This window comes from Tachypleus tridentatus, chromosome 10 (genome assembly GCF_004210375.1).
Source record: "Tachypleus tridentatus isolate NWPU-2018 chromosome 10, ASM421037v1, whole genome shotgun sequence".
NCBI classification, from domain to species: Eukaryota; Metazoa; Arthropoda; class Merostomata; order Xiphosura; family Limulidae; genus Tachypleus; species Tachypleus tridentatus.
Genome location: NC_134834.1, coordinates 23205560 through 23221698, shown reverse-complemented (window position 1 = coordinate 23221698; position 16139 = coordinate 23205560). Strand labels below are relative to the sequence as shown.

At 35.0% G+C, this 16139-nt stretch overlaps 2 protein-coding genes across 2 annotated transcripts in view; one reads left to right on the top strand and one right to left on the bottom strand.

The window, feature by feature from the left end:
- LOC143227893 (O-acyltransferase like protein-like) overlaps window positions 1-14795 on the bottom strand; it is a 58665-nt gene extending 43870 nt beyond the window's left edge. The window contains exon 1 of the mRNA XM_076459258.1: window positions 14465-14795. Coding sequence (XP_076315373.1) covers window positions 14465-14777 — 313 coding nt within the window. The 5' untranslated portion in view covers window positions 14778-14795. The remainder of the gene's footprint in view (window positions 1-14464) is intronic.
- LOC143228310 (O-acyltransferase like protein-like) overlaps window positions 1-16139 on the top strand; it is a 412295-nt gene that overhangs the window by 268137 nt on the left and 128019 nt on the right. The window lies entirely within an intron of this gene.

Here is a 16139-nt window from a genome sequence, read left to right as displayed (position 1 = left end):
CTGCTTCTAGATTACTGGTACTATTCTATCTAGCAGAATCAGAAGAGTGAACAACCTTCAGAAGTTCCCATTCCTCAACCTACTTCGAGATTACTGGTAGTATTCTATCTAGCAGAATCAGAAGAGTGAACAACCTTCAGAAGTTCCCATTCCTCAACTTACTTCTAGATTACTGGTAGTATTCTATCTAGCAAAATCAGAAGAGTGAACAACCTTCAGAAGTTCCCATTCCTCAACTTACTTCTAGATTACTGGTGGTATTCTATCTAGCAAAATCAGAAAAGTGAACAACCTTCAGAAGTTCCCATTCCTCAACCTGCTTCTAGATTACTGGCACTATTCTATCTAGCAGAATCAGAAGAGTGAACAACCTTCAGAAGTTCCCATTCCTCAACCTACTTCGAGATTACTGGTAGTATTCTATCTAGCAGAATCAGAAGAGTGAACAACCTTCAGAAGTTCCCATTCCTCAACCTACTTCGAGATTACTGGTGGTATTCTATCTAGCAGAATCAGAAGAGTGAACAACCTTCAGAAGTTCCCATTCCTCAACCTACTTCGAGATTACTGGTGGTATTCTATCTAGCAGAATCAGAAGAGTGAACAACCTTCAGAAGTTCCCATTCCTCAACCTACTTCGAGATTACTGGTAGTATTCTATCTAGCAGAATCAGAAGAGTGAACAACCTTCAGAAGTTCCCATTCCTCAACTTACTTCTAGATTACTGGTGGTATTCTATCTAGCAAAATGAGAAGAGTGAAAAACCTTCAGAAGTTCCCATTCCTCAACTTACTTCTAGATTACTGGTGGTATTCTATCTAGCAAAATCAGAAGAGTGAAAAACCTTCAGAAGTTCCCATTCCTCAACCTACTTCTAGATTACTGGTGGTATTCTATCTAGCAAAATCAGAAGAGTGAACAACCTTCAGAAGTTCCCATTCCTCAACTTACTTCTAGATTACTGGTGGTATTCTATCTAGCAAAATCAGAAGAGTGAACAACCTTCAGAAGTTCCCATTCCTCAACCTACTTCTAGATTACTGGTGGTATTCTATCTAGCAAAATCAGAAGAGTGAAAAACCTTCAGAAGTTCCCATTCCTCAACTTACTTCTAGATTACTGGTGGTATTCTATCTAGCAAAATCAGAAAAGTGAACAACCTTCAGAAGTTCCCATTCCTCAACTTACTTCTAGATTACTGGTGGTATTCTATCTAGCAAAATGAGAAGAGTGAAAAACCTTCAGAAGTTTCCATTCCTCAACTTACTTCTAGATTACTGGTGGTATTCTATCTAGCAAAATCAGAAGAGTGAACAACCTTCAGAAGTTCCCATTCCTCAACTTACTTCTAGATTACTGGTGGTATTCTATCTAGCAGAATTAGAAGAGTGAACAACCTTCAGAAGTGCCCATTCCTCAACCTACTTCTAGATTACTGGTGGTATTCTATCTAGCAAAATCAGAAGAGTGAACAACCTTCAGAAGTTCCCATTCCTCAACCTGCTTCTAGATTACTGGTGGTATTCTATCTAGCAAAATCAGAAGAGTGAACAACCTTCAGAAGTTCCCATTCCTCAACTTACTTCTAGATTACTGGTGGTATTCTATCTAGCAGAATTAGAAGAGTGAACAACCTTCAGAAGTGCCCATTCCTCAACCTACTTCTAGATTACTGGTGGTATTCTATCTAGCAAAATCAGAAGAGTGAACAACCTTCAGAAGTTCCCATTCCTCAACTTACTTCTAGATTACTGGTGGTATTCTATCTAGCAAAATCAGAAGAGTGAACAACCTTCAGAAGTTCCCATTCCTCAACCTACTTCTTCTCATTATCCTCGTTAATGATTTTCTTACCTTTAACGTATTTAAAAACATAATTACCTACCTTACTATCAAGTACCTCCTATTAATCATATGCCCGTTTCGCGTTCCTAACTTATTTTTAACCATACCCCTAGCTTTTCTCTGCATTCTTTTACCATTCTGTATATAAATTTGAACCTAGTCTCTCCTTTATGTGTTTAGCAAGGCAATTACGTTTAATTTTTCCCCTGCTTTCCTTTTAAGGAAAATCTCCATTTTTAATTAAGATAAATTAATTTCTCATATCTATCACACATCATCTGTTAACTCATTATTGTAACTCTCTAACGATAAATCTAGTTTTATCTCTTCAAAGTCATTGGATTACTATTTTTTATTTCGCAACATAATACAGTTCATCTCTTCACACTATTCTTGACACCCAACTAAGTTTCAGTAATTTTCAGAATTGTTTGTTTTGAATTTCGCACAAAGCTTCACGAGGGCTATCGCTGCTAGCCGTCCCTAATTTAGGAGTGTACGACTAGAGGGAAGGCAGCTAGTCATCACCACCCACCGCCAACTCTTGGGCTACTATTTTACCAACGAATAGTAAGATTGACTGTCACATTATAATGCCCCCATGGCTGAAAGGGCGAGCACGTTTGGGGCGACCGGGATTCGACCCCGCGACCCTCGGATTACGAGTCGAACGCCTTAATACGCTTCGCCATGCCGGGCCCAGTAGTTTTCACTGTAGATTAGTTTTCATTTTAGTTTGAACTACCAAACTCGCGATATCCCTAACATTAGAACATAATAATAACACAGTTTATCTTTAAAATCTAAAGAACTTATCTTTAACTCTATTATTTAAGTTTCTCCAATCTCTTTGCTACCCGAACTGTCTCATCAATTAATTTATTTTCTAGTTTAAGACGCTCTCTGACCGTTAAGCATGATTAGTTTAAGCTGTATTCAATGAATATTTAAAAACTTCCCAATCATATTAATGACTAGTTTGCTTAAGTGTGACGTATCTATAGCAGATAATCCATCATTACTCCTAAACCTACCCGTTGTCTAAACAACATATGTTGTTTAAGCATTGTGCCTGCTGAGTAATATATTTCCACGTGCTACTTGAGGAAGCATTGCCGACAGGTTCACCTTATGTTTGTATTTCTAAACCTCTGTGGCCCCGCATGGCCAGGTGATTAGGGCGCTGAACTCGTAATCTTAGGATAGCAGGTTGGAATCTCCGTCACACACCACACATGCTTACCCTTTCAACTGTGGGGGCGTTATAATGTACGGTCTGTCCCACAATTCGTTGTTAAGAGAGTAGCTCAAAAGTTGGCGGTGGGTGTTGATGATTAGCTGCCTTACGTCTAGTCTTAAACTGCTAAATTACTTGAGCAAGAATGAAATATTTTAATTTTGTAATTTTACACACTTTTAACTAAATCTAATCATATCTGTTAATCAGCTATATTATGGTAAAAAAAGGTATATCAAAATGTTAACAATATAATTATGGATACGACTTAAATAGTGATGTATATACAATAGATACCATTAATGGTTAATACTCTGATTTTATAAAATGTGAAACGTGCACATCGAAAACATCCTAACAGCATTCTAGACAAACAATCTCAAATTTCGAGCTTATTGAAGCTTAGAGAAACTTAACATAGTCCACAATGTTTTGGGCAAGATATTATCCAATTTTCCTTTAAATATATCTTCTACGATTCTGAGTTAGTTAGCATACTTCTAGAATGCAGTTTTTAATTACCACTTCCATTGGTTTCTGGTATATACGTCAAACATAACTAGAATTATGTTTCTTCCAGTAACGTTATTATAACATAGTTTATAGGAATACAAAATGACACCTCTAATGTGTTTCCATCAAACTTCAATACAGAAAATAAATATATGTTTTTCTGGTAAGATTTTTAACCAATAAGTGTGGATATTACGAAGTACTAACAATAAACTGAGGACAAGTACACCTGGTGAGAAATTCCAACAACTTTCTCCTCACAAGTACAGTTAGCTTTATTTAGAACAGTGGAAGGTGGGTAATACGGACTACCTTAACTTTAAACGCGGTTTTCGCCAATTGAGATGGACGTCATGAAAAAAGTAAAGTGCCTTAAAATCAAACATGCTTTACTATAAATGTCATTTCTAGTTTAAACAAATATTATAGATATATTTTTATTAGATATCTGAAAAAATATGTATATATATATATTACTTGTAGTTGGAGCCATTTTGTTCATAAGATTGAATAAGATGAGTCCGTCAAGATGGGATAGAATATTACAGTCTAACTCATAACAAGCGAAATGTAAATTAAACGTTCCAATTGGCAACTATATATAACGAATTGAAACATTACGTAAATGCCCTCGAAAGGCCCTGAGTCACGCGCAAGTAACTTACCAGCTAGGACAATGACGCAAAGTGTCAGGACAACAAACTATAGTGGAGCAGTGAAGTTCTTTGCGATTAAAACCTGCGGCAGGAGTACACGTCACTATCGTGAGATAAAACGGCCAAGCAGGGAAAGTCGTCTTAACCAAAGCCACTTATCGTAAAGCAATCGTATGTTCTACAAAATCAGTGAACTTAAACATCATACTGTGTTGTCTGTTATAGTCACTGTGTGAAATGGCCTGAAATAGCTACTTTGTAGCTATATAAAAAATCAAAGCGCTTTCCATAGATCAACGTTGTTCAAAAACAAGAAAATTGAGGTTGCGCTTCGATAATTCACATTTGATTCAGAGTGTTTATGGAAAGGGTCATAGGAATATTACTCATGAATATAGTTCACTCTAGATGGCATAACTGATAATGTGCAGAGGTAATCTTGTAGCGGAAGTCTTGCCTCACTTTACTCTACTCTGGTAGCTTTTCTAACTGAAGGAAACCGTCTTACCTCACTTTACCCTATTCTGGTAGACTTCTAACTGAAGGAAATCGTCTTACCTCACTTTACCCTACTCTGGTAGACTTCTAACTGAAGGAAACCGTATTACCTCACTTTACCCTATTCTGGTAGACTTCTAACTGAAGGAAACCGTATTACCTCACTTTACCCTATTCTGGTAGACTTCTAACTGAAGGAAACCGTATTACCTCACTTTACCCTATTCTGGTAGACTTCTAACTGAAGGAAACCGTATTACCTCACTTTACCCTCTTCTGGTAGACTTCTAACTGAAGGAAATCGTCTTACCTCACTTTACCCTACTCTGGTAGACTTCTAACAGAAGGAAATCGTCTATCCTCACTTTACCGTACTGTATTGCGTATCGTACGACAAAAACAATGACTGAATTATAACTTTATTCTAATACTTCTCTCTGTTCAACAATGATTATTACTATTGTTGCTTTTTATAAAACTTTTTTTTTCTTTTACTTCCACACGGACTGTAACGTTAACAGACAAGATTCAATGTGTCAACCATATTAACAACAGGGGTTTCCACCGTATAACAGAGTCTAATCAGGCCAGTTGAGACACAGTAATGGTTGAAGTGTTGTTCATGTCGTCAATTACATGAACGACAAAAGATATGGTGTGAACCAGATCAGGCCAGTGACTGAACAACAAAAGATATGGTGTAAACCAGATCAGAACAGTGACTAAACAACAAAAGATATGGTGTGAACCAGGTCAGGCCAGTGACTGAACAACAAAAGATATGGTGTAAACCAGATCAGGCCAGGGACTGAACAACAAAATATATGGTGTAAACCAGATTAAGTCAGTTATTTGTAATTGCTATCATTTTTTAAAATATTTTAAGGTAAGAATTAATAGCATAGTGTTATACATTTTGTTAACACCGGTGAATTACTATTTTATTCTGGTTTAAGTTTACCATTATTATTATTAACCCTAGGATCTGGTGAACCAGTAACCAGTCTTCTTTTATTTCCACAAGGGGTTAAGGTGTGTGTTTTTTATAGCAGAACCACATCGGACTATCCGCTGTGCCCACCGAGGAGAATCAAACGCCTAATTTTAGTGTTTTAAATCCGAAGATTTACCGTTGTCGCAGCGGGGGACAGGGGTCGAGGAACTGCAGCGTAAAAAGCAAATAGTATGTAATATTTATACCTCAGCGGGGTTCATTTCTGGGGTTCTGAACCTCAAAGCATCTGCTCCTCCCTCTTCGCTTGGCACTGTCTGCGGAACTAAAATGATAAAAACCGGATTTCGATACATGTGACGAACAGGGAACAGTTAGTCCATTGTGTAACATCACGCTTAACCACAAACATTGAAAGCAACCACACACACAGTGACGCATGCGTGCTGGTTCTTCATTCTAGATACGCTAATATGCTTTCATGAAATAAAAACGAAAATGACAAAAATCTTTTGAGTGAAATAAAAAGAATATTTGTAATTTGAAAACCAGATGAAGTACAACAATAAAACCAGATGAAGTATAACAATAAAACCAGATGAAGTACAACAATAAAACCAGATGAAGTATAACAATAAAACCAGATGAAGTTCAACAATAAAACCAAATGAAGTACAAAAATAAAACCAGATGAAGTATAACAATAAAACCAGATGAAGTATAACAATAAAACCAGATGAAGTGTAACAATAAAACCAGATGAAGTACAACAATAAAAGCAGATGAAGTACAACAATAAAACCAGATGAAGTATAACAATAAAACCAGATGAAGTATAACAATAAAACCAGATGAAGTGTAACAATAAAACCAGATGAAGTACAACAATAAAACCAGATGAAGTACATCAATAAAACCAGTTGAAGTACAACAATAAAACCAGATGAAGTATAACAATAAAACCAGATGAAGTATAACAATAAAACCAGATGAAGTACATCAATAAAACCAGATGAAGTGTAACAATAAAACCAGATGAAGTATAACAATAAAACCAGATGAAGTACAACAATAAAACCAGATGAAGTACAACAATAAAACCAGATGAAGTATAACAATAAAACCAGATGAAGTATAACAATAAAACCAGATGAAGTGTAACAATAAAACCAGATGAAGTACAACAATAAAACCAGATGAAGTATAACAATAAAACCAGATGAAGTATAACAATAAAACCAGATGAAGTACAACAATAAAACCAGATGAAGTACATCAATAAAACCAGATGAAGTACAACAATAAAACCAGATGAAGTATAACAATAAAACCAGATGAAGTTCAACAATAAAACCAGATGAAGTACAAAAATAAAACCAGATGAAGTATAACAATAAAACCAGATGAAGTATAACAATAAAACCAGATGAAGTGTAACAATAAAACCAGATGAAGTACAACAATAAAAGCAGATGAAGTACAACAATAAAACCAGATGAAGTATAACAATAAAACCAGATGAAGTATAACAACAAAACCAGATGAAGTGTAACAATAAAACCAGATGAAGTACAACAATAAAGCCAGATGAAGTACATCAATAAAACCAGATGAAGTACAACAATAAAACCAGATGAAGTGTAACAATAAAACCAGATGAAGTACATCAATAAAACCAGATGAAGTACAACAATAAAACCAGATGAAGTACAACAATAAAACCAGATGAAGTATAACAATAAAACCAGATGAAGTATAACAATAAAACCAAATGAAGTGTAACAATAAAACCAGATGAAGTACAACAATAAAAGCAGATGAAGTATAACAATAAAACCAGATGAAGTATAACAATAAAACCAGATGAAGTGTAACAATAAAACCAGATGAAGTACAACAATAAAACCAGATGAAGTACATCAATAAAACCAGATGAAGCACAACAATAAAACCAGATGAAGTACAACAATAAAACCAGATGAAGTATAACAATAAAACCAGATGAAGTACAACAATAAAACCAGATGAAGTACAACAATAAAAGCAGATGAAGTATAACAATAAAACCAGATGAAGTATAACAATAAAACCAGATGAAGTACAACAATAAAACCAGATGAAGTACAACAATAAAACCAGATGAAGTACAACAATAAAACCAGATGAAGTATAACAATAAAACCAGATGAAGTACAACAATAAAACCAGATGAAGTACAACAATAAAACCAGATGAAATACAACAATAAAACCAGATGAAGTATAACAATAAAACCAGATGAAGTATAACAATAAAACCAGATGAAGTACAACAATAAAACCAGATGAAGTACAACAATAAAACCAGATGAAGTACAACAATAAAACCAGATGAAGTATAACAATAAAACCAGATGAAGTATAACAATAAAACCAGATGAAGTGTAACAATAAAACCAGATGAAGTACAACAATAAAAGCAGATGAAGTACAACAATAAAACCAGATGAAGTGTAACAATAAAACCAGATGAAGTGTAACAATAAAACCAGATGAAGTACAACAATAAAACCAGATGAAGTACATCAATAAAACCAGATGAAGTACAACAATAAAACCAGATGAAGTACAACAATAAAACCAGATGAAGTACAACAATAAAACCAGATGAAGTATAACAATAAAACCAGATGAAGTACAACAATAAAACCAGATGAAGTACAACAATAAAAGCAGATGAAGTATAACAATAAAACCAGATGAAGTATAACAATAAAACCAGATGAAGTGTAACAATAAAACCAGATGAAGTACAACAATAAAACCAGATGAAGTACAACAATAAAACCAGATGAAGTATAACAATAAAACCAGATGAAGTATAACAATAAAACCAGATGAAGTGTAACAATAAAACCAGATGAAGTACAACAATAAAAGCAGATGAAGTACAACAATAAAACCAGATGAAGTATAACAATAAAACCAGATGAAGTATAACAATAAAACCAGATGAAGTACATCAATAAAACCAGATGAAGTACATCAATAAAACCAGATGAAGTACAACAATAAATCCAGATGAAGTATAACAATAAAACCAGATGAAGTATAACAATAAAACCAGATGAAGTACAACAATAAAACCAGATGAAGTGTAACAATAAAAGCAGATGAAGTACAACAATAAAACCAGATGAAGTGTAACAATAAAACCAGATGAAGTGTAACAATAAAACCAGATGAAGTACAACAATAAAACCAGATGAAGTACATCAATAAAACCAGATGAAGTACAACAATAAAACCAGATGAAGTACAACAATAAAACCAGATGAAGTACAACAATAAAAGCAGATGAAGTACAACAATAAAAGCAGATGAAGTATAACAATAAAACCAGATGAAGTATAACAATAAAACCAGATGAAGTATAACAATAAAACCAGATGAAGTGTAACAATAAAACCAGATGAAGTGTAACAATAAAACCAGATGAAGTGTAACAATAAAACCAGATGAAGTACAACAATAAAACCAGATGAAGTATAACAATAAAACGAGATGAAGTACAACAATAAAACCAGATGAAGTACAACAATAAAACCAGATGAAGTACAACAATAAAAGCTATGATTAGGATGGAAAAATCCAGCTTCACCAATGTCTATTTTGAGTGATTGAAAGTTTTTGTTACGGTGACGAGTGTCACGATTTGTAATAAAAATCTCAAAAAAAATAAACAATTCTTCCAAATTCAGTCTCCAGAAATAAAATGATTGTTGATAAAAACGTAGAAGTTAGATTGTGTCAAAACTGGACGAAAAATAAATGAGTGTTAACGCGGTATTTGGCTAACACTGTATTATTACTATTTCAAAACTTAATAAATGAGTTTTAACATGGTATTGGCTGATACTGAACTATTCAAACTAACTCCAAGGATAGTTGCAAAAAAAACATTATCATGTTATCTAATGTTACCAAATTATTTTAACTACGTTTAAGGCTAGCTATAGGAGGATTTATGTGATATTTACTGTTGCTAAAATAGCTAAATTTAAGGCTATTTGTAGGGAGTTTAACGTGATATTTACTGTTGCTAAAATAGCTAAATTTTAGGCTATTTGTAGGAATTTTAACGTGATATTTACTGTTGCTAGGTTATTTTAACTAAGTTTAAGGCTATCTGTAGGGAGTTTAACCTGATATTTACTGTTGCTAGGTTATTTTAACTTAATTTAAGGCTATCTGTAGGGAGTTAAACGTGATATTTACTGTTGCTAAGTTATTTTAACTAAGTTTAAGGCTATCTGTAGAGAGTTTAACGTGATATTTACTGTTGCTAGGTTATTTTAACTTAATTTAAGGCTATCTGTAGGGAGTTAAACGTGATATTTACTGTTGCTAGATATTTTAACTAAGTTTAAGGCTATCTGTAGGGAGTTAAACGTGATATTTACTGTTGCTAGGTTATTTTAACTTAATTTAAGGCTATCTGTAGAGAGTTTAACGTGATATTTACTGTTGCTAGGTTATTTTAACTTAATTTAAGGCTATCTGTAGTGAGTTAAACGTGATATTTACTGTTGCTAGGTTATTTTAACTAAGTTTAAGGCTATCTGTAGGGAGTTAAACGTGATATTTACTGTTGCTAGGTTATTTTAACTAAGTTTAAGGCTATCGATGGGGAGTTTCACGTGATGTGTATTGTTGCTAGGTTATTTTAACTAAGTTTAAGGCTATCGATGGGGAGTTTCACGTGATATGTATTGTTGCTAGGTTATTTTAACTAAGTTTAAGGCTATCGATGGGGAGTTTCACGTGATGTGTATTGTTGCTATGTTATTTAACTAAGTTTAAGGCTATCTATAAATATGTAAGCGTGCTATTTACTGTTGCGAGGTCATTTTAACGAACTAACTTTAAGGAAAGTGAAAGGAATCCAGTTTCAAAGTACTATTGGCTGTCACATGCTACGTAGACACATTACAGTCTGACTTTGTAATATTTTGGCCCCGAAATAGCCGCTTTAATTCTGGTTACTCTGATTGCTGTGAGTTTTGCTATGGTAGTTTCTATTAAGCATTAGTGATTTATAAGTAATATTAATCGCTTTTAGCAAATATTAAGTAAGCGCAATGTACTGCAAAAGACGGTTGGACCTCGCCTCAAACGTCGTGCTCGATACCAAATTGTATGTCACTTTAAACGTTGGGTTTTGTTACAAATCACCAATGTATTTGTGAGGCTTTGATAGTCTCTATGTCTTTAAAGAAGAGAAACCTCAACTACACTGTTGTAGGTCCTGCTTTTCAGTTTCAATGATTACATTTCTCTTTGTTTACGTAATTTTTGTCAGAGTGGTGCCAATTCAGGTACGTCTAGATTTTTCTTGAAAGTTCACCAAAATATTTGAGAGACATGAAGAGTACGTTAGACTAGTGTTAGTATGATTCTGATTATCCAGTTAATGAGTTACTAATTACCTTTTTAATACTTTAATTTCTTGAAAACTGAGTTTAAGTTCCAACGGTTTTGCTCGAGGTGCGAGAAATAATGCACGTGCCAGAGCAAATTAATAAGTAAACGATTCCTAGGGTTTTCTTTCAAACTAGACCTATCGTTCATGGACAAAACCACCTCATTAGTTCTTCTTTTATGTAACTATACAAAAAAAACAACATTACAACATTGTATTTTAATGAAAGATCTGAAAACGCACGTGCTATTTTCATTCTCCATGTTAATGGATGTGTTAGTAAGTAGAGAGACAAATATACAGATAAATAAAAACTTTTATTAATAGGTAAGACGTGACAAGTTTTAAGTATAATGTTAATTAGATGAAGAGAAACAACTGTGGGTCGTTTCACTTAATCACGAAGCTTAAGACAAACCCTCATTGAGCTATCTGCCATGTCTAATTGGAGGGAAGGAGGAATGGAACTTCAGATTTTTTGCGTTGTGAGTTATATAAAACATACCGCTATACCGCTGGGATCTAGCCACGAAGGAAAAGGTTTAGATTAATACAAGTATTATGTATACTTAGTAATAAAACACTTTTGCGGCGATCGGCATGGCCATGGGGTGAAGGCACTCAACTCGTTATCTGAGGATCGCGGGTTCGAATCCCTGTTCCACCAAACATGCTCGCCCTTTCAGCCATGGGAGCGTTATAATGTGATAGTAAATCCCACTATTCGTTGGTAAAAGAGTAGCCCAAGAGTTGGCGGTGGGTGGTGATGACTAGCTGCCTTCCCTCTAGTCTTACACTGCTAAATTAGAGACGGATAATATATTTCCACATCGCTTCTCTTTCGTTTTTTCATTTGAAGTTAAGAACAAAGCAACACAATGGACTATTTGTGCTCTGCCCACCATGGGTATCTATTCTACTCTTATTAGTCCGCAGACGTGCCGCTGTGCCAGTGCCACTATGCCGCTGGAGGAGGCACATCGCTTTTTCTAAATTGGACGAATATACATGACAAACTCCAATAAGCAAGTCTTTGTTCAGAAGAAATTTCAATAATTCGATACATAGGTTAATTTCCAAATCATATGTACATTTTAAATAACCACACATAAAATGTTTGATAAACTGTGTGAAACGTTCAGCTGATCACTGGTGAATACAATAAAATAGTGTTATCGATTTTTGCACGTTTTAGGTTAAGTCAGAACGGTGCGTATTTGTAAATTATATAACATTTTATTTATATGAATAGTGAGTGAAACAGGTAAGAAAACGCAAAACGGAGAAACAGATGAGCGAGAGGGGTTGAAGGGGGAGTATAGTTGTGGTCATCGTATTGGAGTGAAATGGGTGTGTCAGGGTAAAGAGTATTTTAATGATTAAGAAACGTGATTTTGAGAGTACATAAAAATTCTTGTCGATGGTCGTCGTGGCTCAACTCAACAATTTGATATGTCAGCACCAAAGAACACATTTGAATGCTGACATGTATTTATACATATAAATATGAAATTAAATTCAAGCAGTACACTATAAACAGATAAAAGAAATAATATCCATTTAAGAAGACCTCAAAAGATGCGATTTCACAAATATAACTGTCGCGAAGTGAGTGGTGAGTGGGTGTTGTTTTTAATCTTTATTTAGGAAAATTTAAATAGAGTACATTATAAAGAGATAAGCGAAATTATGTCTATTTCAGAACAGCTCAAATGGTGTAAGTTAATAAAGATTTCTGCAGCGAAAGCAATGGTGTTTTCTTCCATCTTTATACAGGAAGGTTATAATATAAGGTTACTATCATAGAGATTTTACTGTCATGGACAACAGAGGATCGCAGACGTTACAGTTTATACACCTAAACTTTGTCCTTTGTTGAGTTATTTTCATAACTAGTTTTCCAACTGCGTTTGAAATATAATTGAAGATAAGGGATTTCATGGTGTTAGAAAATAACGTGGGTTCAAGAAGTCTCGATAAAAATGAATAAAAACCCGATAACCCAAGCACTTTCGAAAGGTGGTCTTTTATTCTTCAGGGACAACTCCGAAGACAAAGGATAATGGTCAATGCCTTTCATCACGGTTATATTTCTAAGATCGTGCTCTATGCAGCATTCTGCATTGGATATAATTTATGGAATTTGTTTGCGGTGCACTGAATGAACTTATGTTTATTGTTTCTCTCCGGTGTTTAGTGCTTAATTTGTTTGCCTATTTGCATTTGACAATTTATTATTATTATTGTTATTATTGCGCACTCTTCTATTCATATAATAAAAAGCACTTTTAGGGGCCAAAAATGACTCGCTGTGTGCGATAAAACCGAGGGACTGAAAATACGATTTTTTGTTTCCATAATTGTTCTTTGTTGTTGTTTTTTTTACTGGGGGCTGTTTTATATTAAGTACAAACTTACACAAAGGCTATCTGTACTCTTCAAACCACGGATATCGAAACCCGGTTTCTAGGAGTATAGTCCAGCAGACATACTGCTGTGCCACTGGGGTATTGTATTTCTACTGGGACGTTACTCTATACTCCAGTTCCCAAAGACAAAAGAGTAACTTTGAAAAATCAATTACCATACTTTATATTGAAGAAACACTAACAACTGCAAGACCAGCTATCACTATGGTAACCGAAACCTCTCCGGGCTCTTTTAAACTTCGTAACAATCTGAGTCAAACAAATACACGTATTAGCTTGTCCAAAACTGACAAATATCTTCTAAAAAAAACAACAAAAAACTTGAAAACTGGTCCAATATAAAGGGAACAGATGAATTTTGTTAAATTACACAGTGTATACGGTGTGAAGTTGTGTGAACTTTTAATGACATAAGATTTAAAAACAAAAAAAATATTGAAAATACAAATGTCCTGGTGTGATTATATAGTAATTTGTGACATTAATATTTGGCCAATTTAAATGCTTTGTCGTTCTATGATTACGAGAAAATTAAATACTATATAAACTACTTTTTTAAAAGTTCTTTGAAAGTGTGTTTAGTTGAATCTGAGCACAAAGCAACACAATGTGCTATCTGTGTTGTGCCCAAAAAGGGTATAAAAACCCGATTTCTAGCGTTGTAAGTGCGGAAATATACCGCCAGGGGCACTCTTGAAAAGAAATAAACCGGAGAGAATGTGAATACAATTGCTATATTTTGTATACAAGAAATAAAATCTACAAACAGTCTGTATCAATGTACAATTAATCACCTGAAACTCTTCCTGAAAACTAAATTAATTTTTGTGAGTAATTATTGAAGTTCGCGAATCTAAACACATCTCTACTCACTCTTCGAGGCCCAAGTCTCCATTCTACCGAAGGACGTCAGTACTTCCATAACACTGTGATGGCAAATTTCACTGGCGTTCATCGTTTTCAGCAAGTCCTCTATAATCGGTTTTATGGTTTCTGTTACATCTAAAGCTTTTGCTGTGTAACTATTTCTCAAAATTTCCCAGGCTTTAACAGCTTCCACGTCAGCCATTATCCAAGAACCGTCTAAAGCTTTGTCGTCATGATCATGGTTATATAAGTCAGCAGAAACTGGGGAACAAAAATTCATTAATGCACGTATAAATAGTAACAAAAAAAGCTGTAACATTGTATGTATCTTTTGACGACCGAGTTGTTAATGTACAATAACCATACACTTCAAAATTCTCGTGCTTTAAATATGTTTGGATTTAAAGTACGCATGCGTCATGCTTAAACAAACTGACGTCACTACTATGAATGTTTTCGTAACGCGTCAGCTGCAAAAGCTCTTACTAATAGATACGGTTGGTAATACGATTACCAAGGCCGTAATTTCTTTTCACAGGGATTGTGTGATATCGCGGTATCGAAACGTAACAAAAGATACGATATTATAAATATTCGTATTTCTCTTGGATTTGAGTTAATGTCTTCGGACACTTTGAGTTAAAAAAGCCAATAACAACTAGAAGAGGTAACACACAAAACAACCGAAATGGAAGTAATAATTGGTGATATAGAAATACTTTATTATTACTAATTTCTTAGAATTGTTTTACTAACTTGCTTTAAGTTGCAAATACCTGGTGCTATGACTCTTCGAAAGACAGCATATTCGTTATGATATGTAACAAAATCCCACAACACATTAACTAGAGGCCCGGGCCCAGCATGGCCAGGTGGTTTAAGGCGTTTAACTCGTAATCTGAGGGTCGCGGGCTCGAATCCCCGTCGCTTTGTTGTTTTTTTTATTTCGCGCAAAGCTACTCGAGGGCTATCTGCGCTAGCCGTTCCTAATTTAGCAGTGTAAGAATAGAGGGAAGGCAGCTAGTCATCACCACCCACCGCCAATTCTTGGGCTACTCTTTTACCAACAAATAGTGGGATTGACCGTCACATTATAAAGCTCCCGCAGCTGAAAGGGCGAGCATGTTTGGCGCGACGGGGATGCGAACCTGCGACCCTCAGATTACGAGTCGCACGCCTTAACACGCTTGGCCATGCCGGGCCGAGCTTATATTTAGAACGAAATACTTTGTGATACGTTAAATTTTCGTTGTGTAGTGATACGTTACGTTGTGTAGCGTATCAATACGCTATATGTAAACAACTCTTTCATTTTAAGTGTTCTCCCCATTAGTACAGCGGTATGTCTCTGGCCTTCTAACGCTAAAGTCAAGGGTTCAATTTCCCTCGGTGGGCTCCTCAGATAGCCCCATGTGGGTTTGCTCTAAGAAAACACACACATTTTAAGTGACTTTTACTGCTGTACATTCTTGTTTATTTGTTTTTTTTATAGCAAAGCCACATCGGGCTATCTGCTGAGCCCACCGAGGGGAGTCGAACCCCTGATTTTAGCGTTGTAAATCCGGAGACTTACCGCTGTACTAGCGGGAGGCACCTGTACATTCTTCGACAATGTATAGGCGTATTTTAATTGAAATCGGTTATCCAAGTTATGAATGAATCAATAAGACGTTTTTCACAT